This window comes from Mustela nivalis (genome assembly GCF_964662115.1).
Source record: "Mustela nivalis genome assembly, chromosome: 4".
NCBI lineage: Eukaryota > Metazoa > Chordata > Mammalia > Carnivora > Mustelidae > Mustela > Mustela nivalis.
This window is the reverse complement of record NC_139023.1, coordinates 147,929,831-147,952,781: the sequence shown is the minus strand read 5'-3', so window position 1 is coordinate 147,952,781 and position 22,951 is coordinate 147,929,831. Positions and strand designations below refer to the sequence as shown.

Sequence of the window (22,951 nt, the reverse complement as noted above, 5' to 3'; positions counted from 1 at the left end):
AGAACAAATGGAGGCCAGGATGTGAAAAAATTGGATCCTGTCTGCATTATTGGTAGGGATGTAAAATGGTGCAGCTACGTGTAAAACAAATATGGCAGTTCTTCAAAACAATTAAGTAGAATTACTATTATTATCCACAGATTCGAATTCTGGGCATATATCCAAATGAATTAAAAGCAGAGTCTCGAAGAGGTGTTTATTCACCTGTGTTTGTAGCAGCATTATTCATAAAAGCCAAAGGTGGGAGCAACCCAAGTGTCCATCGATGGGTAAGGGGATAAACAAAAATGTGTTCTGCCCATACGATGAAATATTATTCAGTTTTAAAGATGGAAGGAGGGCACCTGGGTGGCTGTCTAGTTGGGTGTCTACCTTCACCTCAGGTCGTGGTCCCAGGGTCCTGGGATTGGGCTTTCATTGGGCTTCCTGCTTGGTGGGGAGTCTGCTTCTCCCTCTACCCTCCCCACCAACTCATCCTCACTCCCTCTATCTATAAAAAAATAAATGAAATCTTTAAAAAAAAAAAAAAAAGGAAACTCTAACACAGGCTACAACATGGATGAACTCTGACGACATTATATACTAAGTGAAATAACCCAATATGAAAAGACAAATATTGTATGATCTACTGACATGAGGTGCCTAGAACAATCAAATTCATAGAGACAAAAATGGGCTGGTGGTTGTCAGGAGCTGGGGGAAGGAGGGAAAAAGATTTGTTTAATAAACAAGAGTTTCAGTTTTGCAAGATGGAAAAGTTCTGGGTATTGGTTGTACAACAATGGGAGTATACTTAACATTAACTGTAACTTAACATTAACTTAACCATGAACTGTACTCTGAGAAATGCTCAGGACGGTAAATTTTATGTTTATTTTAGCACAATTAAATTTTTTTAATGAAAAAGAGGCAAAGGTAGAAATTTTGACTTTTAATGTAAAATCTAATTTGCAAATGTTGGCAACTGTCCTAAACCTATAGTTGCCTACCTAATGGCAATTCCCCTCTCTTTCATAATAAATAGCCAAGTCCCAAACATATCTCAATGAACATCCCTCTACTTCCATGATTCAGGTAAATTCCAACTGGTTCAAGTCAATCATAGACGTCTTATTCCCCTTGCCAGTGATGAATTTAGAGGTGGGAGTGTGACCCAGTTCTGACTAATAAGGTGTGAGGAGAAATCTTCTGGAGGGTTTTAGATAAGTTTTCTTGGCTCTGAAGATAAGATACAGTAGAGGGAAATGGGTCTATTCCATTTATGGACTTTGGCTGATGTCAGGTAAGATGCCTAGAACTACTGCTGTAATTTTCCAGCCAAAATGAAGTCATAGGCAGACTTGCAAATTGGAAAGAATCTGGGGTCTCAGTGTCTTTGTGCTGGATATAGCCTTCTTGCCTCTAGACTTTTTTTTTTTAATGTTTTTATTAACATATAATGTTTTATTAGCCCCAGGGATACAGGTCTGTGAATCACCAGGCTTATATACTTCACAGCACTCATCACAGCACATGCCTTCCCCAATGTTCATAACCTCACCCCCCTCTCCCTACCCCCCCCCCCACAACCCTCATTTTGTTTTGTGAGATTAAGAGTCTCTTATGGTTTGTCTCCCTCCCGATCCCATCTTGTTGCCTCTAGACTTTTAATGATATGAGATGATCCATTCTCAAGACTCTTAACTATAGAGAACAGAAGGTTGCTGGAGAGGAGTTGGAGGGTGGTGGTGGGCTAAATGGGTGATGGGCATTAAGGAGGGCACTTGTGATGAGCACTGGGTGTTCTATGTAAGTGATGAATCTCTAAACTCTACCCCTGAAACTAATATTGCACTATACCTTGACTAACTGGAATTTAAATAAAAACTTGAAACAAAACAAAAAATTTTCAAAATAAAAGCTTAAGTTTAGAACATCATAAATGATAGGGGGCACCTGGGTGGCTCAGTTGATTAAGTGACTGCCTTCAGCTCAGGTCATGATCCTGGAGTCTCAGGATTGAGTCCCACATAGGGCTCTCTGCTCAGCAGGGAGTCTCCTTCTCCCGCTGACCTCTCTCCTCTTATGCTTTCTCTCTCTCTCTCTCTCTAATAAATAAATAAATAAATAAAATCTTAAAAAAAAAAAAAGAACATCATAAATGATAAATGATACGGGAGGGGGGGAACACATGGACCAAATAAAAGAAGTCTTCAACCAAATCTGACCCAGTGGCAGGCCATTTACTAGGTGTATTCCTAACCACTTACATTAACACTATTATCTCCCTGCATTATTCAAACCAAATCAGAGCCACTACCCTCTTTTTTCCCCATGGTTCAGGCTTCAGAGAAGGCTCTGCCCACCTCTATGTCCCACATCAAGCACCAGACTATAGTGATTTCCTTGAAGACTTCCCTAGTTATTTCTGTTGAATAAGCTCCATCATGTTTGCATCCCTGGTTGCCTATTTGGAAGTTGCTCTTGCAATCGCCAGCTCTGCAATGGTTGCACTCTATGGCCATCCCATAGAATATTATCCCTATAATAGTCTTTGATATGAAATCTGCTTTTCAGATATTAGCAGAGGCAACCCAGCTTTGACACCTGTTAGCACGGTATATCTTTTCCTATCCTTTTCACTTATTTGTATGCTTACATTTACAATGGGCTCCTTTTAGGCAGCATACAGTTGGGTCTTGCTTTTCTTTTCAAATCTAATACAGTTAATCTAATAATCTCTGCCTTTTATTTACACAAGTCACTTTCTAGGATGCTGATCTAAAAAGAAAAGGAAAAAAAAATTCACCCATCTTCTGCACCTAGGAATTTTTTTCTTTAACATAACATTTGAAAAACAGTTGTCATTCCTTACATACAGCTTCATGGGTATAGCAGGGTTTTGGAAAGTGGCAGTGCCCAGCAAGAGTGCCTGGGGTCTGGGATGGGGCAAATCAGAAACAGCCAGAATTGTCTGCGGACTTTTGTGTTAGATTAGTACGTCTAACAGAGAGCTTGAACTTCAACGTCCTCTGGAAAAGTTCTTTCTACTGAAAGAAGATATAGAAGTTGGCAACGGATTTCTCTTTTCTGGTGTCTGGGTAAGTATTAGTCACTTTCTTCACTGAAATTATGCAAAGCATAAAAAAGTTCAGAGTGTCTGGGCTGCTGAGAACTTGGAGCTTTTAGTTGGGTCTTTCCTTTTATGGTTGAGGAAAAGGAAGTCAGAAAAGAGCCCTGGGTCATGCCTCTGGCTAGTGGTGGGGCTTGGCATAACACCGAGTCCTTTCCAGAAAGCCTGGAGAACCTTACTGGTTGAATGCTGACTTTTGTATTCTGCTTAAAGAAAATAAGATCTATTTTCTTATCTGTGAAAAACAACAATGACAAAACAAACAGGAAAATCCCTATAAGAACAGAATGAAATAACAGACAGCAGACAGATTGACAGAGCAGTGGGGCACACAGGTAAGGGAACACTAGGTAAGGGAAGAACTAGAAAACAAGGTTTTCAGGAGGGTGCCTGGAGTGTAGGGTTATTAGCACCATCTTGTGGCCTTTTCAGAGACTGCCTCTAAGGTTGGTTTTTGGATCTGTAACTGTTAACTCCAGATTTGATATACAACAGTGGGCCTCAAGCTTCAGTGTGCCTGGGAATCACCTGGCCAGCATGTGAAATGCAGATATCTGGGCCGTCCTCTCAGAGAGGCAAGCAGCTCAAACTGGGCCCAGGAGTCTGCTTTTAGAAAGCTCCCCAGATGAGGCAGGAGGACCAGGAACAGCGCTTAAGAAACACTGCAGAAGGCAGGAATTGCTGGTATTCATCCCCTTGGCACTGTGGGAAACAGGCTACTCTGAGGAAAAGTTGGGATGACAACTGTCTAGAACTATAAAAGCACTGAGATTTTGGCCTTTTTGCAAATTAGCAAGTTACCCTGGAGCAGGTTGAAGCATGCTGGTAGGTGAGAGTCCTGGATCAGAGACAAAGGGCAGCTCGTTACTAATGTTGGTAACAATAGCCGCAGAATGAACAGTTGGGCCCCTTTTCTGAGCCCCGATTCCCAGAAGCCTCTGTGACGAGGACCACGGTAGGCTGCCTTCCATTAGAGGACTCAGAAGTTCGGGGAAACCCAATCTCTCATCACGGAGACTAAGTCGGCCAGATCTTTGCCTGGAGGGAGACATTATTTGTTGTCCAAGGCTATTCACCACAGAAACATCCCTGAAGATATTAAAAAAAAAAAAAAAAAGGCAGTGCCTCTGCTCAAATACAGAAAAATGACACATGGAGGGAGAATGGTCTTCCAACAGAAACCGGGAAAAGGAATCCTGCGTCCGGAGGCTGCAAAGTGATCCAACTGAGGCAGGGATGGGGAGGCCGGGAGAGCCAGGCTTGCTACAGCAGGCAGGCCTTCAGCCGCGGCTCGGCTTCCACCGCTCAGGTCGCAGCGATCCTCGCTCGGCTTCAACGCGGGCCGCCTCGCGGAGTGAGCGCTTTCCGGGATTGGTCCCGTTCAGTCCTCGCGTCTCACGCAGACAAGCGACACGATCACCATTTCACTCCGGACCCTCTTCTCTCACCTGGTTCCTCTTTACTCCAGGGCACAGGATTAAGACTGGCCAACCTAAGTGAACAAGAGTGCAAGGGCGGGAGACAGAGGAGACTCAGCCTCTGCTTCGGAACCAGGGCCGGGAGAGCTCGCTCTTCTCCGACCTCGCGGACCTGAAACTCCCAGGGAGGGGCTGAGGAAGAGACGCCTCAGCTTCATTTCGTATTTCAAATCGGAAATAGGTTTCCGATGACAGGGAAGCCCTGCTGCACAACTGGGGCGTTTCCTTTTCCCTAAACCCGGCCAGACCGCAGAGGACCGGCAAGGAGCGGAGAGGACTAGCGGGGACCGGCGGGGACCAGCGGGAGCCGGCGGAGACCGCAGAGCGCAGGGGTCCGCCCCGCTCTTCCGGGGTTTCCTGCGTCGATCGGAACTGAGGCGGAGCCTCCAGAGCGCGCTCCTCGCGATTGGAAGGCGCTGCTGTCGCTCAGCGCTCAGAACGGAAGGGGCCGGGCGCCGCTCTCCGCGGGGTCCCGGAGCCTCCTGGCGGGTGGGAGGGGTGGGGCCGAAGTTGCAGGTTTGGATCCCGCGACTGCGGGTATGGAGTTGGGTCCCGCGGCGTCCCCCGGGCCTTCCCGCTCCTTCAAGGAGGAGCTGCTCTGTGCGGTCTGCTACGACCCCTTCCGCGACGCCGTGACTCTGCGCTGTGGGCACAACTTCTGCCGCGTGTGCGTGACCCGCTGCTGGGAGGTGCAGGTGGTGCCCACCTGCCCGGTGTGCAAGGACCGAGCGGCCCTCGCCGACCTGCGCACCAACCACACCCTCAACAACCTGGTGGAGAAGCTGCTGCGCGAGGAGGCCGAGGGCGCGCGCTGGGCGGGCCACCGCTCCCCACGACTCTGCCGCCCGCACCGTGGCCAGTTCAGCCTCTTCTGCCTCGACGACAAGGAGCTGCTGTGCTGCTCGTGCCAGGCCGACCCCCGGCACCAGGGGCACCGCGTGCAACCAGTGAAGGACACTGCCCACGACTTTCGGGTAAGAGCGGCAGTGTGCGGGAGGTGGCCGAGCGCGCACGTGGCGGCCGGGTCCCGAAGGCAACTAAGCACCTCTGACCACCCCCCACCCCTGTCCCCCGCCGCTGCAGCCTGCCGGAGCTGTGCGTCCGGGCCAGCCCCTCGTCCTGTGGCCAGGACCCCCTGCGCTCCGATTCGGCTCACCTACAGACGGGTCGACCCAGGGGCCTTGGATGGGTGAAGAGGGGTGTAAACAGGAAGTGTGGGAACTGGAGTTACACGATGCTCCCAAGATGCCCCCCATCCACTTCTGAAGGACTTGAGGCTCTGCACCCTCTATTGTCGGCAGGGTGTGGCCCGGGCGCGGGTGAGGAGGACAGGTGTGGGTACCGCCCAAGAGTCTTGAAGCTTGGCTCATTCAAGTTAGAGGTGTGGGAGTCCCAGGACCTGGCCAGACATGTGGAGACTCAAGGTCTTCCAAAAGGGGTCACATACTTCCCGGAGCTCGCCCTATGTGTTCTGTAGGAGTGGAGAGGCTGTTGGCTTTGGCTGGCTCGTTTATTCCGGGTCCCTCTCAGCACCACAGTGCCTAGCGTTCCTATAGCTATAAAGTGACATCGGAAATACTTTGGTATAGAAGTAACATGGAGACTACTTGGGTATAAGAAGGAAAAATGATCAGAAAATAAGTGTTAGCCAACTTAGGAATTTTCAGTTTTTGACCTTAGCCCATAGTAAGCCCATATTTTTTCCATTGTGGTCTGGTATGGTCCTGTGTATGTATCACTTGAAACAAAAGCTCTGTGAAAACGTCTGTTGTACTCTGGCATTTTCTGTTATTTTTATTTATTGTTTTATTTAAAAGATTGCAGAGGGTGTGAAACACGAGTTTATTTACTCACCTACTAACACATGGGTCAGACCTCTTGGTTAGCTGGTGGGAAGCTGAGTGTATTGAAAAGGAGGCACTGTAAGAACCCCTAATGCTTGGTCTTCAGACACTGTTTTTGTTTTGTTTGTTTTGTTTTAAGGACTTTCTTAAGAAATATCGAGAGTTGGTTAGATTTTCATACACATTTAAGATTATTTATTTATTTATTTGTCAGAGAGAGAGAGAGCGAGCGAGAACAAGCACAGGCAGACAGAGTGGAAGGCAGAGTCAGAGGGAGAAGCAGGCTCCCCGCGGAGCAAGAAGCCCGATGTGGGACTCGATCCCAGGATGCTGGGATCATGACCTGAGCCGAAGGCAGCTGCTTAACCAACTGAGCCACCCAGGCGTCCCAGATTTTCATATACATTTAGACAGAGTTCAGGTGGAGGGGAATGTCATCAGTATGCATGTGTGACTACTATAGTAGCTTGCCAAAAGGATAAGCCTATAACTCCTGTTACCTTATTTAACAGTGGTCCACAGCAATGCTTTTCCCCATTTCCACTGTGGGAGTGCCAGGTCCTGATTTGGGAAAGCTGAAGTAAGTGCTGGCATTCTGGGGGCTGGAGTCGAGGTAAGGGGGGCACCATCGATCAAGTCATGACCAATCAGCATGGGGCTCTCACAAGTACAGATCAGGAAGATGGGTTGGGGTCAAGGCCAAGAGCACTAAGGCAGAACCCCCAGGTCTGGGCTAATCTAGGATTCAAGACGAGTGAGTTGGGTCCCGGGAAGCATATAGGGTCTAATGACAACTTCCTATTCCTTCAGCAGGTGCCTTGTATTGCTGGGTCCCAGGGATACTGCAAGGCATGTGATAAACAACAATTCATACCTTCAAGGAGTTTCAAGCAGAGACCTGAGAGATGAGGAGGTGTTAGTTAGGCAAAGAGAATAAGAGAGGATGTTTTAGCCAGAGGCAGCAGCATACATAAGGGTCCAGAAGCTGGGAGGCCTGGTTTTCTGGGCCCTAAGAGAATTTCCGAGTAGTTAAAATAAGGATGGAAATGCAGAAGAACCCATGAGGCCTGAGGCTTGGCCCTTATGCTAAGGAATATACAGAGCAATAGAAGGGTTTTAAGCAGAGGAATGATGCAGTCAGATTGATGGGCACCAGGGTGCTGTACGAGGAGGTAGGGAGTCCAGTCTGGAAAGATCTAAGGAGAGCGCAGCCCAAGTGTGCTCAGTGTTGTGCTCAGTGTCACATCAGTGCGTTAGACAGCTGTGTATCAAGGACTTTTGTGTTGTGTTGTGTTGTGTTGTGTTGTGTTGTGTTGTGTTCTGGGACCTGTGAGGGGAGCTGAGGCCACAGAGTAAGACAGAGCCGTCGCCCTGTGGAGCTCACAGCGTATCCAGACAAGTCAGACAGTCAGTAGACAAGCTGTGCTGGCTGGCTGGGCGCGGAGCAGTCTGGGAGGCAGGAGCTGGGAGAAGAGGCTGAAGGGGCTGCCGTCGTATGCCGTGGGGAGCTCTGAAAGCTTGAAGATGGGGACTTCATGGTGCGATGTGTGCTTAGAAAGATCACTCTGGCAACCACGTAAGAAGTTGAACGAAAGGAGTAACCATGCCAGCCAGCACTTTCGGAGCTCTTACTGTGTGTCATGCGCTCTTGAGTGTTTATACACCACACATTTAATCTTGACAAAACCCCTGTGAGGCTGCGTATTAGTTTCCTATCATTGTGGTAGTACAGTGCCACAAACGTGGCAATTTAACACAGCACAGATGCATTTTCTCACAGTTTCGGAGGTCAGAAGTCCTAAAATCCAGGTGTTGGAGAAGGGGAGAGAGTTTATTTCCCTGCCTTGCCCAGCTTCTAGAGGCCCCCTCCTCCACCTTTAAAGCACATCATTCCAACTTCTGCTTCTGTTATCCTGTTGTCTTCTCTGACTGACTCTACTAACTTCCTCCTTCTTCTAAGAACCCTTTGATTACATTGAGCCCACCGAGACAGTTCAGGATAATCATCCATCTTAAAATCATAATTTAATAACATCTGTAAAGTCCTCTTTGTCATATAAATAATACATTCACAGCTTCTAAGTTCTAGGATGTGGACATCTTTATTCAGCTTGCCACAGATACGTACTATTCTCCCCATTTTACAGACAGCGACACTGAGTCTCAGGTTAAGTAACTTGTCCAGAGTCCCAGAGCATATTACATGGACTTCACCCTGGGGCCTTGTTCAGCCCCTACTGTGGTCATGGACTTTGAGAGAAACTTCTCTGGTCCCCGGGTACAACTTTCTGAGCTGGCTGTGTATTCTGGGAGCTGTGGGGCAGCGGGTCATGTTTGGAAATTTAAGAGGCTTGAGTGGACAAGGACCACTGTCCTGCGTGTGGGTGCCTGCGCTGTGCCAGGCCATGGTGTGTTCGGTAGAGGACTGAGGAGTCCTAGCCCTGGCTTCTTGGAGTCAGAGACTCATGATTGAATACTAATCACAAGGATATTCCTGGGAGGGACAGTACAGCAAGTGACAGGTGGCTGTAGCAAGGCACCTGCTCTTGTGCAGTGGAGAGCAATTTCACAGAGACCTGAAGGCTCCGAAGGTTCACTGAGTGCTGGGGCCCCAAGCAGCACTAGTGGGGCAGAGGGCGTGGTACGTAGGAAACCAGAGACGTCTGGGCCAGGAATGAGGGCATCCAGGACAGGTCCCAAGGGCCATCCGGGGCATGTGAGAGAGCTGAGATTTTTAAGGACAGTGGGGTGTCAGGGAAGGAACCGCTGAGATACCAGACAGGCTGGAAATGTTGACACCAGAATGCTGAGGTGCGTGTTGGAGCTTGAAGGGACAGCCTTTGGCCCATGTTTATCAAACTTGAACAAGGAAAGGCTGTTGCAACACTGTGTCTAAGATACATGCCATATATACAAATGCTAAGCTAGCATGAATTCCTCTTGCTTACTGCACATAGAGGCAGTAAAACGACAACAGCAGCGGTTTACAGATAAAGTGCAAAGAAAATCCGTTGAATTCTAGTTGAAATATTTATCATCGGGCCTTCTTTGGCTGAAACGAAAGCACTGCTCTGGGCGGCTGTGAGTCTTGTCTGACAATACTTGTGCCACTCCTTAACCCTCTTCTAAGTGGTTACTTGATGTGCCGGTCTAAATTTCCCTCTTTGCAGATCCGAATCTTTCCTTATGATACAGCCAGACTTCATTCAGACCTGGCACATCCTTCACCCCATTCAGTGTGCTTCTGCTCATTCTATCCTTATGAAGCCAGGACAGTGAAAGTAGTGTAGTTTGACATCAAGTAAATTGTTAACAAATACAGATGCTGGCACTGAAGTTGTAGGAACTGAAAGTGTGTGTCAGCACTGTTTATAAGGCGACTTGAAAAAGGTATACTGTTGTTTTTTTGGGTGGGGGGTTGTTGGTTATTGAATGAAAACCCTAATTGAAAACTCTTGTGGAAAACTAGCAGATCCCTAAACACAGGCCCAGAGCCATCGGGCACTGTGAGGAAAGGATTCTGTTTTATTAGTGAGAAATCAGAAACTTGGAGAAATGCAGCAGTTCCTGGCATTGGCAGGGAATGGGGAAGGTACGTCTAGGATTAGAACTTAGATTTCCTGACTCCCTGTCCGACGTTTGCTCAGCCTTGCATCATCAAAGCAAGCCTGCCCCAATCTCCTGCCAGGTCCCTGCCTTGTCTAGATCACTTTCCTATCTATCCAGTGGGATTGCCTGAGAGCCATTCTCTGCCCTCCAGGCTCCTCCTGCACCAGTCCATTCCCCTTCTGGGATTCTTCTTAGAATCAGTTTGGCCAGATCTTACTAGGAATGTTCCATGTTGTCCTTAAGTCTACCTCCCCTTACAATTCTTTCCACCCTTTTCCTAACTGTGCCCTCCCATCTGGATCCCCCCCTTATGGGCCAGGTGCTACCATGTCCAAGTTGCGTGGACATTTACTGCCTGCTTGATAAGGCAAGTACCCAGGGTGGGGGGCTTACTGAACACTACTCAGTGAGGGTCCTGAGTCATGGGGCCCTTGCACTAGGCACTGTTGTGGATCCCTGCTTCATGAGGAGGACACAAGCACCAAGGGGAAAGGAAGATCAGGAGACTGGGTTGGGGTTAGGTAAGAAAGGGATCTGGGCGAGATCAAGTTGTCTTGGAGGCATTTATGCTATCCGAGTAAGAAACCTGAGGAATTGACAGTAGGAGAGTTAAATAACCCACCCCTGAGTGGCACCTAAGAGTAGTGAGAGTCGACACATGCCTGGCACGCTCTTGGAGAATTTACATGGATTCACTAGTGGAAGCCTCAGAATAGTCCTGTGAGCGAGGTAGTCTCATTCCTCTTGGCCACAGGAGGAGATGGTGCAGAGAAGAGAAGGAATTCGCTCAGAATCATCTGCTGCTAAACGGAGCAGGGATTTGAACTTAAGGGCCCAGTGGCAGAGCTCTTTGCTGCTATGTCTGTCTGCCTGAAAACAAGTGTTTGATATACATGGGGAAAATGACAAGAGCAGAGGCCTAGAAACCTTGGTGATGGACTAGGTAAGCATGGTCAGAAAACTGCATTTCTTCATTTTCACAGTGAAGTTGGAAGTCTGTAGACGCTTCCAACCTGGCTTGGGCTGGACAGCCCTGGCTGCAGGTGTGTGGTGATGATCGTGGGAAATAGTATTTATTCTTTCTCAATCAGGACTAGAGCCTGATTGCCAACGAGAGAACAAGCTTTTGCCAAAGTCCTCACCAGTGGTTAGTGACAAAGACAAGGGTATAAATCAGGTCTTCTAACTTTCAGTCCAGGAGGCGGTATGGTGTAGTGGAAAGAACTTAAGGGTTCAGTGGACTCATTGACTGGGCAGGTTGGTAGCTGAGTGTCCACTTTGTGCTGAACCTGGGGATATGCATGGATAGGACAGTTGCTGCCCTTGCAGGGCAGGTGTCCTTTGCTTCTGTGAAGGTTTATTGAGCATCATTGTGCTGGGCCAGAGGACCTGCCCTTTTTTGGAGCCCACAGCCTTCCTGGGAAAGTGAGGTGATTGATTATCTAGCGGTAATGGGTGAGGTGATAGAGGTGTACCTGGGAGCTATGAGAGCCCGCGGGGTGCACCTGAACTCTACTGGGGAGGTCAGAATGGCTCTCTGGAGGAATTGAAGGGAGCCTGAGCTGCGTTTTCTAAGCCTTGTTGAGATAGTTGGGTGGTGCAGACAGGAATTATAAGCAACAGCATATGTAGGGCCTTGGAAGTCAGAAAACCTGGCTTGGGCTGGACAGCCCTGGCTGCAGGTGTGTGGTGATGATCGTAGGAAATAGTATTTATTCTTTCTCTTACCTGTGCCTTTCCCATTTTCTGTTACACCACACAGCACCTGTGTTAATGGATATTTTGGGCAAAACAATTTTGTAAAATCCTTAGGGTAATAAATACACCCTTGAAATGTGATGCTTAAGCAAATTGTAGTTTTTTTAAATAAACGATGTAGACTATAGAATCACATTCTGAATCCTTTAGTGTAAATAGAAAACTTCCTGTTTTGCATGTTTATAAATAAGTTATCCTGAGTGTTGTAATTTGAAACTAAAATCACAGCTCACTTGCTGTTTTGGGCTTGGGGTCTGGGTGATGCTCTGCATCTGTCCTGAGCCAGTTAGCTCCATCCAGGCTGGGGATGATCTGTATTCGTCCAGACCAGGCTTCACAGCAGAGCCCCCCTCCAGTCAGCGGGCAGCTTCTGCCTGTTCAGCGCACCCTCTGGGCTACATGCAGTCCCTGAATGGTCCGTTTGAGTGGATACACATATGCTTAGGGTTAAAATCAGAATTATCTAAAGCAAACATGAAAAGTATACTGTTTAGATTCATTTGAATTCATACTGTTTAAATACAGTATTTCCTAGATTAACCACTAAATGCATGGAAAGGGAAAAAGTGGAATAAAACACACATCGTCAATCCCACAAAAGGGCAAGAGAAGGAAATACTGAACAAGTGGGGCAAGTAGCACAGAACAAGGTGGTAGGTTTAAGTGCAAATGTACCCGGTAATTATGTTAACTCTTCCAGTTAAGTGACAAAAGTCAGCTAGATAAGAAAACAGCCCAGTTCTGTGCCACTTTGATAGGAATCACAAGTAAAACGTACAAGGTGAGGAAGGAGGGAAACTACACTGGCATGATGTGCAGATGATATAATTACATATATCTGCATAGGAATTTCTGTTGCAGAGAATATAAAAAGATGCTACAGATAAATTATGTATATAAATGAGTTTAGAAGAATGCTGGTTGCAAAATCAACTTTATTATTTATTTATTTATTTATTTTTTAAAAAGATTTTATTTATTTATTTGACAGAGAGAGATCACAAGCAGGCAGAGAGGCAGGCAGAGAGAGAGGAGGAGGAAGCAGGCTCCCTGCCGAGCAGAGAGCCCGATGCGGGACTCGATCCCAGGACCCTGAGATCATGACCCGAGCCGAAGGCAGCAGCTTAACCCACTGAGCCACCCAGGCGCCCTGCAAAATCAACTTTAAAATCAATTGTATTTCCATATATCAGCAAACATAAAGAAACGCTATAGTATAAAACAATATATATTGTTAATATCTAACAATAAATGTAACAGTGCAGACATCTGACAGAGAAAAATACATAATTTCATTGAGAGATATAAAAGACTAAGTGGCAAAATATACCATGTTCATAGATTAAGAGAATCAGTATTTGATGTCGGTTATCTCCAGACTGATCTATAGAGTCAGGGTTGTAATAATCACCACATGACATTTTGTGGAATTTGGCAAGCTGATTCCAGTATTTGTATGAAAACTCAAGAGAGCTGGGCACTTGGTGGCTCACTTTTAAGTCTGCCTTCAGCTCAGGTCATAATCCCAGGGTCCTGGGATCAGGTCCCTCACCCAGCTGCCTTCTCGCTCTGCCTGCCAGTCCTGCTTGTGTGCATGCACTCTTTCTCTAAAATAAATAAATAAAATCTTAAAAAAAAAAAAAAAGAAAAGAAAAGAAAATTCAGCCAATGATTGCCAGAACATTCTTAGGAGATGTTTAGCTCTTAGTTTATCTTAACAGCTATCAAAGTTAAGACTGTGTGATGTTGGCAGAAGACAGTGGGTCAGGGGAAGAGACTAGAGAACTGAAAACATCTGTTTGATGTATGGAGAGATGGCCTGTACATCAGTGGGGAAGGCTTAGTACTCTAAATAATGGTTCTGAGGCAGCGAGCGCCCGGGTCACATCGTTCATGGGGTAAACCACAGGTTATCCACATTGGACCTAAATGAGAAAGAAAGCCGGAAAGCTTAAATAATACAGGAGATAATCTTTGTGACCTCAGGATATGGAGGGTTTTTTTTTCTTGTTTTTGTTTGTTTGTTTGGCTTGTTTTTTAAAGCAGTTTGGGAAGGGAGGAGGTATTTTTAAAACAAACCAAAGAGCCCTAATTCTAAAGGAAAAAAAAATGATAAATTTGACCATATTGAAATTAAGAAATATAAATGATACAATAGAGTGTACTTATTATACATCTAACCCATGGGAGACATATATTGCACATTTATAATAAATTGCTTCAAACCAGTAGGTAAATAACAGGCATCTCCATTGAAAAATGGTCAAAAGGTTTGAACAGCTATTTAAGAAATAAAGACCCAAATGGTTAATAAACATTTTTCATTGGTATCACGTGTGTGGTATAAACTGGTGCAGTTGCTTTAGAAAACAGTTCGGCATGATCTATTAAAGTTGAAGATACACATGTTTGTGGCCCATTCCTGTCCCCAGGAATATTTTGCACAGAGACATGTTTTTGTGTGGGCCAGGAGATGTATCTAAGATGGTTCATGCTATCTGTGTTACTTGAAGATTGTAAATGGCCCAGCTCTCCATGAACACCAGAATGGGTAAATGATTGTGGTGTGTTCATACAGTGGCATACAGTGCAACAATGAACGATAAACTCAGATGCAATGCCTGGGTGGCTCAGTTGGTTGGGCAGCTGCCTTTGGCTCAGGTCGTGATCCTGGCGTCCTGGTATCGAGTCCCGCATCCGGCTCCTTGCTCGGCGGGGAACCTGCTTCTCCCTCTGACTCTGCCTGCCACTCTGTCTGCCTGTGCTTGCTCTCACTCTCTCTCTCTCTGACAAATAAATAAATAAAATCTAAAAAAAAAAAAAAAAAAAAAGTTTGAATCCTACAAACCTTAATGTCAAGGTAAAGGAAACAAGACACAAAAGAATGCATACAGAATGGCTCCATTAATACAAAGTTAAAAACCGCACAAAATTAAAGTTTACTGTTCAGATTAGGGATGTGTACATGGGTGATAGAACTCTGAAGAAAGGCAGGGAAATGCTATACAAACTTGGACCTTTGTTTCCTCTGACAGGAAGAAGGGGATAAGATTGAGAAGGGACAGGTCCTGACTGTGATTAAAAGGTGTTCTGTTTATAACTACTTAAGGCACATTTGCGTATATTTGAGGCACATTTATGTTTTATGCCAAAGCAAATAAATTGCCAAAAATAAGAGATTGAAAGGTGAAAAACAACTCATTGAACCTGAGAGAAATTGAAGGGATTTCATTGAGGAAGGAACGCTCTAGGTAAGTGACAAGAAAAGGCTAAAACTTCTAAAGTTTTCATTTTATAGGCTTTAAGATCTTTGAGGTATAATAGATAACAATAAGAGGCAGGGATCGTAACTGTTCCATTTGAAAAGTTGTAAGCATTACACAAACACTGTACTTGCCTCCCCAAAGGATATACAGAACATTCCTGTCACCTTGGAGAGCTCCCTTCTTCCCAGCCAGTCCACCAGGAGGCAACCCACCTTCTGATTTCTGTCACCATATATTAGCGCTGCTGTTCTTGAACTTCATGTAAATGGAACGATACCATGTATACTCTTGTATCTGACTTCGTTCTGGCAAAATTTATATATATATTTACATATATGTAAACTTATGTCAATATGTATATGCACATACGTATAAACATGTTAATATATACAAGTACATGTATGTATATATTTATATATATAAGTATATAAATTCATATATATATATATACAAACTCGTCCATGTTATATGTGTCACTAGTTCTTTTGTATGGCTAAGTAGTTTTCTATTATATGAATATACCATAATTTATCCATTTTCAAAGGATATTTGGTTAGTTTCCAGTTTGGGAGTAGCCACTAGTCTTTAAAATATGTTGTTTAGTTTGACATTTATGGGAAGAAACTCATTAACATGCTAGGTTATTGAAGGAATTGGGCAAAGTATTGACAGAATTATAAACTTACTCTAGGGGCAAAGTATTGACAGAATTATAAACTTACTCTAGAACTAAAAACTGACAACACATTTGGGAATAAGATGACACTTTCAGAAACATTAAGGGTAGGCAGACAAACATAGTACCAGCTCTCCTCATGAGATAGGATGTGTCTTGTGGCTAAGAACATGGCCTTTATTGTTGGGTACAAATCCTGGCTCTGCTGAAGTCTAACTGTATAATTTTGGCAAGTTACTCAACAACTCTGGGTCCTCTTTTCTCCTCTGTGTAAGAAGCGAGTAGTGCCTGCCTCACAGGAATGTAAGAATTCAGTAACATCTCTCCTGAGTGCTTAATTTAGTGCTGGATGGCATAGCACATGTGCAGTAGTAACTGCTTGTTACTAATGGAATCAGTGGTGGATCTCATCAACTCGCCTCAGAGAAGGGTCATTTGGGGGTTGGTCTTTGCTGCATTACACCAGAACTGTCCAGGTGCTTCAAGAATTTGGGAGAGGACAGGGACTGTCCCCCTACCCCTGCCCCCTGCACCACCACTGTCTTCATCTGCCTGTAGATCCCTAGCTGTCAGGGTTGAAGGCAGAGGGCTGGGCTGCATTGTTTTGGGGCCAGCATACCCCCTGGGTAATATGTGTGGGCAGTTGCTTCACTCCTTTCATCCATGCTTATTTGGCAAATCAAAATTGTTTAGAAATTTATTATATGACTTTGTAACAGAACATCTTTTCCCACAAAACATAAGGATGATATTTCACTGGCCTTGTGGGATATTCATACCAATTTTATTTTGCTTTGAGGAGACACTTTAGAGATGTCATTCTACAGAAAACAAAAAGATCTTTTATGTATATTCAAGAAGATCATGAAAGTGGCCAGAATGAGTAGAAAAGAAGAAACCTGCAGAAGATAGAGATCATTATTTTCTGGAGTACGGCAGTTAAAAGAATGGGCTGTGGAGCAGGACAGACAGCCTCGTTATTGCTGCAAAACAAATTATCTCCAAAAATAGTGGTTTAAAACAAATAACTATTACTTCATGGTTTTTGTGGGTCGAGAATCTGGGCAAGACATAGTTGGGCGTATCTGCCTCATATCTCTCCCGATGCTCTGGTCTCATCTGAAGGTTCAAGTAGGCCAAGGTTACCTACCATTCGAGCTCACTCAGTCGAGTGGCTGCTGGTTGGAGGCCATCCTCAGTTCCTAGCCCTGTGGGCCACTCCACAGGCCGGATCACAATGTGGCAGGTGGCTTCCATCCAGCTGAGCAAGCAGTGGGTGGGTAAGAAAGGATGTGCACAGGCTTTTAGTCACCTCGTCTCAGGCGATATCCCTTTGCTGCTTTTGCCACATTGTGCTGGTTTGAAGCAGCTCAGCACATCCAGCCCATGGGGAGCAGATTCCACTGGGGCATGAATCCCCAGAGGTGGGGACCACTGGAGCCATTCTAGAGGCTGCCTCCTTCAATCTGCCCTCTGTTCCCCAATGGTTCCTTTTCCCCTAGCATGCAGAATACACTCACTCCTTCCCAAGATCCCCAGTTTCTTACCCTGTGACAACATTAGCTCCTGATTCTTGTCATCTGAATCAGGACCAGGTGGGGATGAGGCTTTTGAGGACAAATCTCTGTTACCTATTGCTGTATAACAAATGTCCCCCAAATTTGGAATCTTAAAGCAGTAGACATTCCTATCTTATAGGAGGGAAGGATCCTGGAGGCTGCCTACCACCACTGTCTAGGTTCATGTCCTTATCCTGCCACACACTAGCTGTGTGCTCAAGGGCGAGTCACTTCCTTTTGTGTGCTTTTGGGGTGTGTTTTTTTTTAATTTATAAAATGAGGCTAATCATATTACTACCTAATATGGATAGTGTGATGATTAAATGACGTAATTTGTTAAGTAATTAGCACATTCCCTGGCAGATAGTAAATGCTCAATAAATGCTAGTCACTTGTAATTAATGCCACTAGAATTGTTACTGTTTTTCCAAAGAAAAACTTGGTAAGCTTTCTCAGAATTATGAGAGAAAAGGATAAAGATGGAGAGAAATGGATAGGCCTTGAATACAAAAGGGAGGAATCCAATCTCAAACTGGTAGTGGTTCTTCAAGGAGTCCAAGGAGATCAGAGCACTAACAGTTAAGTTTAAAAAAACAAAACTACTAAACCAAAAGGATTTGATTAAAGCATATTTTTTGTGTCCCATGCACTGATGGAATATTGCAATAAGATAGGAAAGTGGGGAGACAGGTAGTTTAGATAAGGCCCTGTAGGAGTAACTGATCGACCTGGAATCAGACCTGTCCAGTTTAGAAAGTCATGAAGAGAACCTGTGAGCACATGGTCTGTATAGTGGCAACAGCTCAGGGGTTCATGGACAGCCTGGACTAGCTGTAGGCTGGAGCGGGATGCCTTTCTGAGCTGTACTGTGGCTAGCTTGAGAGGGAATGGGTCATTTACCTCCTCCACCATGTCTCCCCATTTGTACCAGGTATAAAACAAAGGGGCCGGTTAGAAGGGTTTGAGAGCCTTCAAGCTAAAAACCAGAGTCAAGGTTAGGGTTACGCCCTGCAGCCTGTGGATGGACGGGTTGAGTAAATGTGGTTGAGCTGTACCCACACTGAAGTGGGACTCCAGTTGTAAATGGAGTATGTCCTCCCCCTGCCTGGCCTCCAGCCTTAATGTTGCTCCTTCTCATTCCTCATGGCAGGCCAAGTGCAGGAACATGGAGCACGTGCTACGGGAAAAAGCCAAGGCCTTCTGGGCCATGAGGCGCTCCTACGAGGCCATTGCCAAGCACAATCAGGTGAGTGCTCTGGCTGGGCCGGGAGATGAGGGATACCTGGGGCAGCGGGGGAATTGGTGGGGGGGAAGGCTAGGGTGGGCGGGCCCTGGCTGTGGCTCTTGACACAGAATCAGCCTTCTCTAACCCTGAGGATCTAGCATAGTCCTGTCCTAGATAGCTGATTGTGGTGGCACTGCCATGGCCTGAGTGGCTGGGTGTGACCATACCATCAGCTGTGGGAAGGGGGAACTTTGCACGTGCTGCACTTGACCATCTACCCAATTGCTCATGCCAGCGACGACCTGGGGCTCTTTAGTTACTCGTCTTCCCCTCTTCCTCCCTGGGTCCTCTCCCTCAGCAGTCCTGGCCTCTCTAACTGAAAATACATCACGTCTGCTGGACGCTCTGTTTCCCCTGCCACCCTCAGTCTTGGATGTGTCTCCATTGTTCCTCACCTGGCCTCCTACTTGGGCCCCAGGCTTTCACTCTTGTTCTGCAGTCCATCTCCACAGAGTGGACTGATCTTTCTGAAAAATACATGGATTGCATCACTCCTCTGCCTAAAACTGTCAAGAGGCTTCATCACCCTTGCAGTCCAGACTCCTCACTGTGGCCTCCAGGGCCCTCGTCCAACCCCTGCCTGGCCCTCAGCTTCATCTCCTCCCACGCTTGGCTCCAGCCACATTGGCCTTCTTTCTGTCCCTCCAGGAAATTACATCTTCTCAGATCCTCCTATAAGGAGCAGCTTGGCATTAAGATCTCTGTTCAGACATGCCTTGGGTGAAGTGTTCCCTGATCTCCCTCCCCAAGTAATTCTCCGCTTTACTTGCACTCATGTCTCCCTGTTTTTGATTTCTTCAGAATATTTCGTTACCTGCAGTTAACTTTATGTTACTTATTTTTTTATTTGCTTCCAATAGAATATAGTAAAGGCTACATTAATATGTGAGAGAGTTCTTGGCTCACAGTAGGTGATCAATAAATGTTTGTAAATTGAATGAAGGAATTGTCTCCCCTTTTTCCCCACCCTCCTTGTTTATACCGTATCATCCTCTCTCCCTCTGAGTGCTATGTGCATCGGCAGCTGGGTTTCCGTCGGGTTGTACTGGCTTTGCTCTGTCACTCCCTGGGTGAGTGCTTCTACTAAGTACTGCTCAGCTAAGAGCCCCCACCCCCACCCCTGGCCTGGGCTGCCTGGCACTCCCCGCCTGTGCCCATGTGCCCATGGGAAGGGACCAGGCTCGGAAGGCGCCTCACTAATCTCTGGCCAGTGACTGTCCCCTGAGCTGCAGAGCTGGTGGAACAGCAGAAGGATTGTGAAATGTGGGTGACCAGGGCAGTAACTGCAAAGCAGAACTGCTTTCAAAGCCAGACCCCAGTCTCCAGGCCCATCCCCACCCCCTCTAAGCTAATCCCTCCATCTGTAAAAAGAGGATGATTCTGTCTTACTAGGAAGTTTATGAACATTCAGTTGGGATAATGCATGTGCAGTGCCCAACAGAGAAAAGCTCTTCACCATTTTTCATGTCTTATGGACCATCGAACTGTGAGCGGTGGTTTTCACTTTTTCAGTGAAACCTTACGGTACATTGTCAGAGCCATTGCACCGTTGAGCTCCTGGTCCAGACACTTAGCTCCTGGCCTCCGCATGGCAAGTTGCTTTACCTGCAGGCGCCGTGGAATCATGGAGCTTCACCTCTGTCACTCGAGTTCCTTTTGTGGTCAGCCCTGTTCCCCTGGCTGGCCTTGTGCCGGACTGCGGTGGTGGTGCCTGGGGCATGTCCTTATGGCCAGGTGATGGCCCCTGTCTGCCTGGCCCAGGCACTGTGGCACTCTGACATGGCCCCAGGTGAGGATTCCAGGGTTTCCAGGTGAGCCCTGCTTTTCCCCTAAACCCAGTCAGTGCAGGTTGATGAGGAAAGTGGAGGCTTTGAGATTTGCCCTTTTGATGCGAGGTTCCAGATTGCCAGCAGGAAGGGTGGCTGAACTTGACTTTGCGCTGGTGAGGTTTTCCTGCCTGCTGGTCTTTATCTTCCTGTGCGACAAAAATCATCCTGGATTTCACTACCTCCCACCGTGCACAATCAGTCTCTTGAGCCTGGTATTTCGACAGTGCCATCTCTTCTCATTTGAATCTCTTTGTTAGTTTGTACACTGTTTTACAAGTACAAAGCCATTTGTGTTTCTTCTGTGAATTTTTTTATTTTTTTAAATATCTGTCTTTTCCCTTGGTGGATTTGTAAGAGTGCTTTGTATGTTAAGAAGAAAAACAGTCTGTTACATGTTACTTACATATATTTTTCCCAGTTTGTCATTTCTTTTCCAGTGAATCATTTTTACTTTTTTTGGGTCAGTTTCATTTTATCAGTGACTATTTTGTCATCACACTGTGAGAGCCGTGAACATAAATTGAACTTTCAGTCTGAAGATGAGATTTGTGATTGCTACAGCACAGATTTTTTTTTTAAGATTTTATTTATTTATTTGACAGACATCACAAGTAGGCAGAGAGGCAGGCAGAGAGAGCGGAGGAAGCAGGCTCCCCGCTGAGCAGAGAGCCCAATGTGGGGCTCGATCCCAGGACCCTGGGATCATGACCTGAGCCGAAGGCAGAGGCTTTAACCCACTAAGCCACCCAGGCGCCCCTACACCACAGATTTTGAGTTGTTTTTCCAGTGGTCCTCTTGGAATTGTATTTATGTATTTAACTTTATTAGTAGTCTCTTACCATTCAAAACTACTTCTGTTAATGTCTATTCAGTGATCTCATTTTTCTTTGAGGCTTCTCAGTTTTGTTTCTTTTTTAAAAAGATTTTATTTATTTATTTGACAGAGAGAGGGAGCACAAGCAGGGGGAGTAGGAGAGGGAGAAGTAGGCTTCCCGCTGAGCAGGGAGCTGGATGCAGGGCTTGATCCTAGGACCCTGGAAACATGATCTGAGCCAAAAGCAGATGCTTAGCCGACTAAACCACCCAGGTGCCCCACAGTTTCTCAGTTTTTTATTAAAAAAGGTCTTTTTCATTCCAAGATGAGTACTATTTCTCTGCTTTTTCTTTGAGTACATTTATGGTTTTGTTTTAACTTTTAAAAAAAATTTCTTAACAAAAAATTATTTGAGAGAAAGAGAGGGAATGAATGAGAAAGCATGAGTGGGGAGAGGGAGAAGCAGATTCCCTTTTGAGCAGGGAGCCCCGTGTGGGGCTCGATCCAGGATCCTGGCATCATGTCCTGAGCCAAAGGCAGATGCTTAACTAACTGAGCCACCCCTGTTACAACTTCTTTTTTTAAAGGTTTTTGTAGTTATATTGGGAATGATTCCGCTTTAAAATAAATACTACTTCTCTTCTTTTGGTAAGTCTCTGGATCAGACAGTTTTGAAGTCCCAAGATGGGAAGGCAGATAATTGTTAAAAGTCATTGTTATTTGCAACATTTCATTTCTATGATTCAGGATTTCCCTTGCTATGGTGCACAGAACCAAGGTACAGAATGTTGTGTGTTGAAGATCTAGACAACATGTGTCATCGATAAGCAGATTTGATTGATTTTCTTAATTTATCGAGACAATCTCATTACGCTGTGTGACTTTAAACTTATAGATTTATGCTAATAAAACTGCATCTGTATGTTACCTGTTGGGGTTTCACCCCTGGTTTCTGTTGAAAAGAGAGCTCCATTGTTTGAATCCTGAGAGCCCCGAGGTCACGTGCTGCCTGAGAGGGTCCCTCCGAGCCTGAGCCTGGGCCCGTCCTGTTCTGTGCTGTAGGTAGAGGCTGCCTGGCTGGAAGGACGAATCCGGCAGGAGTTTGACAAACTCCGTGAGTTCCTGCGCGTGGAGGAGCAAGCCATCCTGGACACCATGGCTGAGGAGGCGAGGCAGAAGCAGCGTCTGGTGGAGGAGAAGATGAAGCGGCTGGCGGAAGACACAGAAGCTCTGGCCCAGGAGATCGAGCGACTGCAGGTGGAGATGAAGGAGGATGATGTTTCTTTTCTCATGGTGAGGGGCTTCCCGTCTGGCTTCAGGGACAGTGGGCAGGTGTTTGGGAACCCATGGGGAGCCAGAGGCCACCAGCCCCCACCCCCCGCCACCCCCCAGTCTTCCCGCAGGGTTGGGGTGCTGGGCTGGAAGAGTCCCCGAAGGAGGTACCCTGCTTGTCAGGAGGCCAAGGGGACTTTCAGCAGAGCGGACGGAGTTCCTAGAGGCCTTCTCGCTTCTTTCTGCCCCTCTCCTTTCCTTGTCCTTCTCCCTGCCTCCCGTATTCTTGCTCGCTCTCTCTCTGTTTCTTCTTTCTCTGAAACCTCAGTACAGCCGAGTACCTTGTAAACAAGGTGGAAAAGTTGCAAAGGTAATGCTGGAGACCTCTGGGTCCTCCCACAGTTAACACCGTGTATCACTTCCTGGCACGTTTGTCCGTAGAAACCCGA

At 46.2% G+C, this 22,951-nt stretch overlaps 1 protein-coding gene across 1 annotated transcript in view; it reads left to right on the top strand.

The window, feature by feature from the left end:
• The first annotated feature begins 1,412 nt into the window (after positions 1–1,412).
• The window catches only part of TRIM35 (tripartite motif containing 35), a 28,645-nt gene continuing 7,106 nt past the window's right edge, over positions 1,413–22,951 (top strand). The window contains exons 1-3 of the mRNA XM_082726834.1: positions 1,413–5,564; positions 18,453–18,552; positions 22,297–22,523. Coding sequence (XP_082582960.1) covers positions 5,130–5,564; positions 18,453–18,552; positions 22,297–22,523 — 762 coding nt within the window. The 5' untranslated portion in view covers positions 1,413–5,129. The remainder of the gene's footprint in view (positions 5,565–18,452; positions 18,553–22,296; positions 22,524–22,951) is intronic.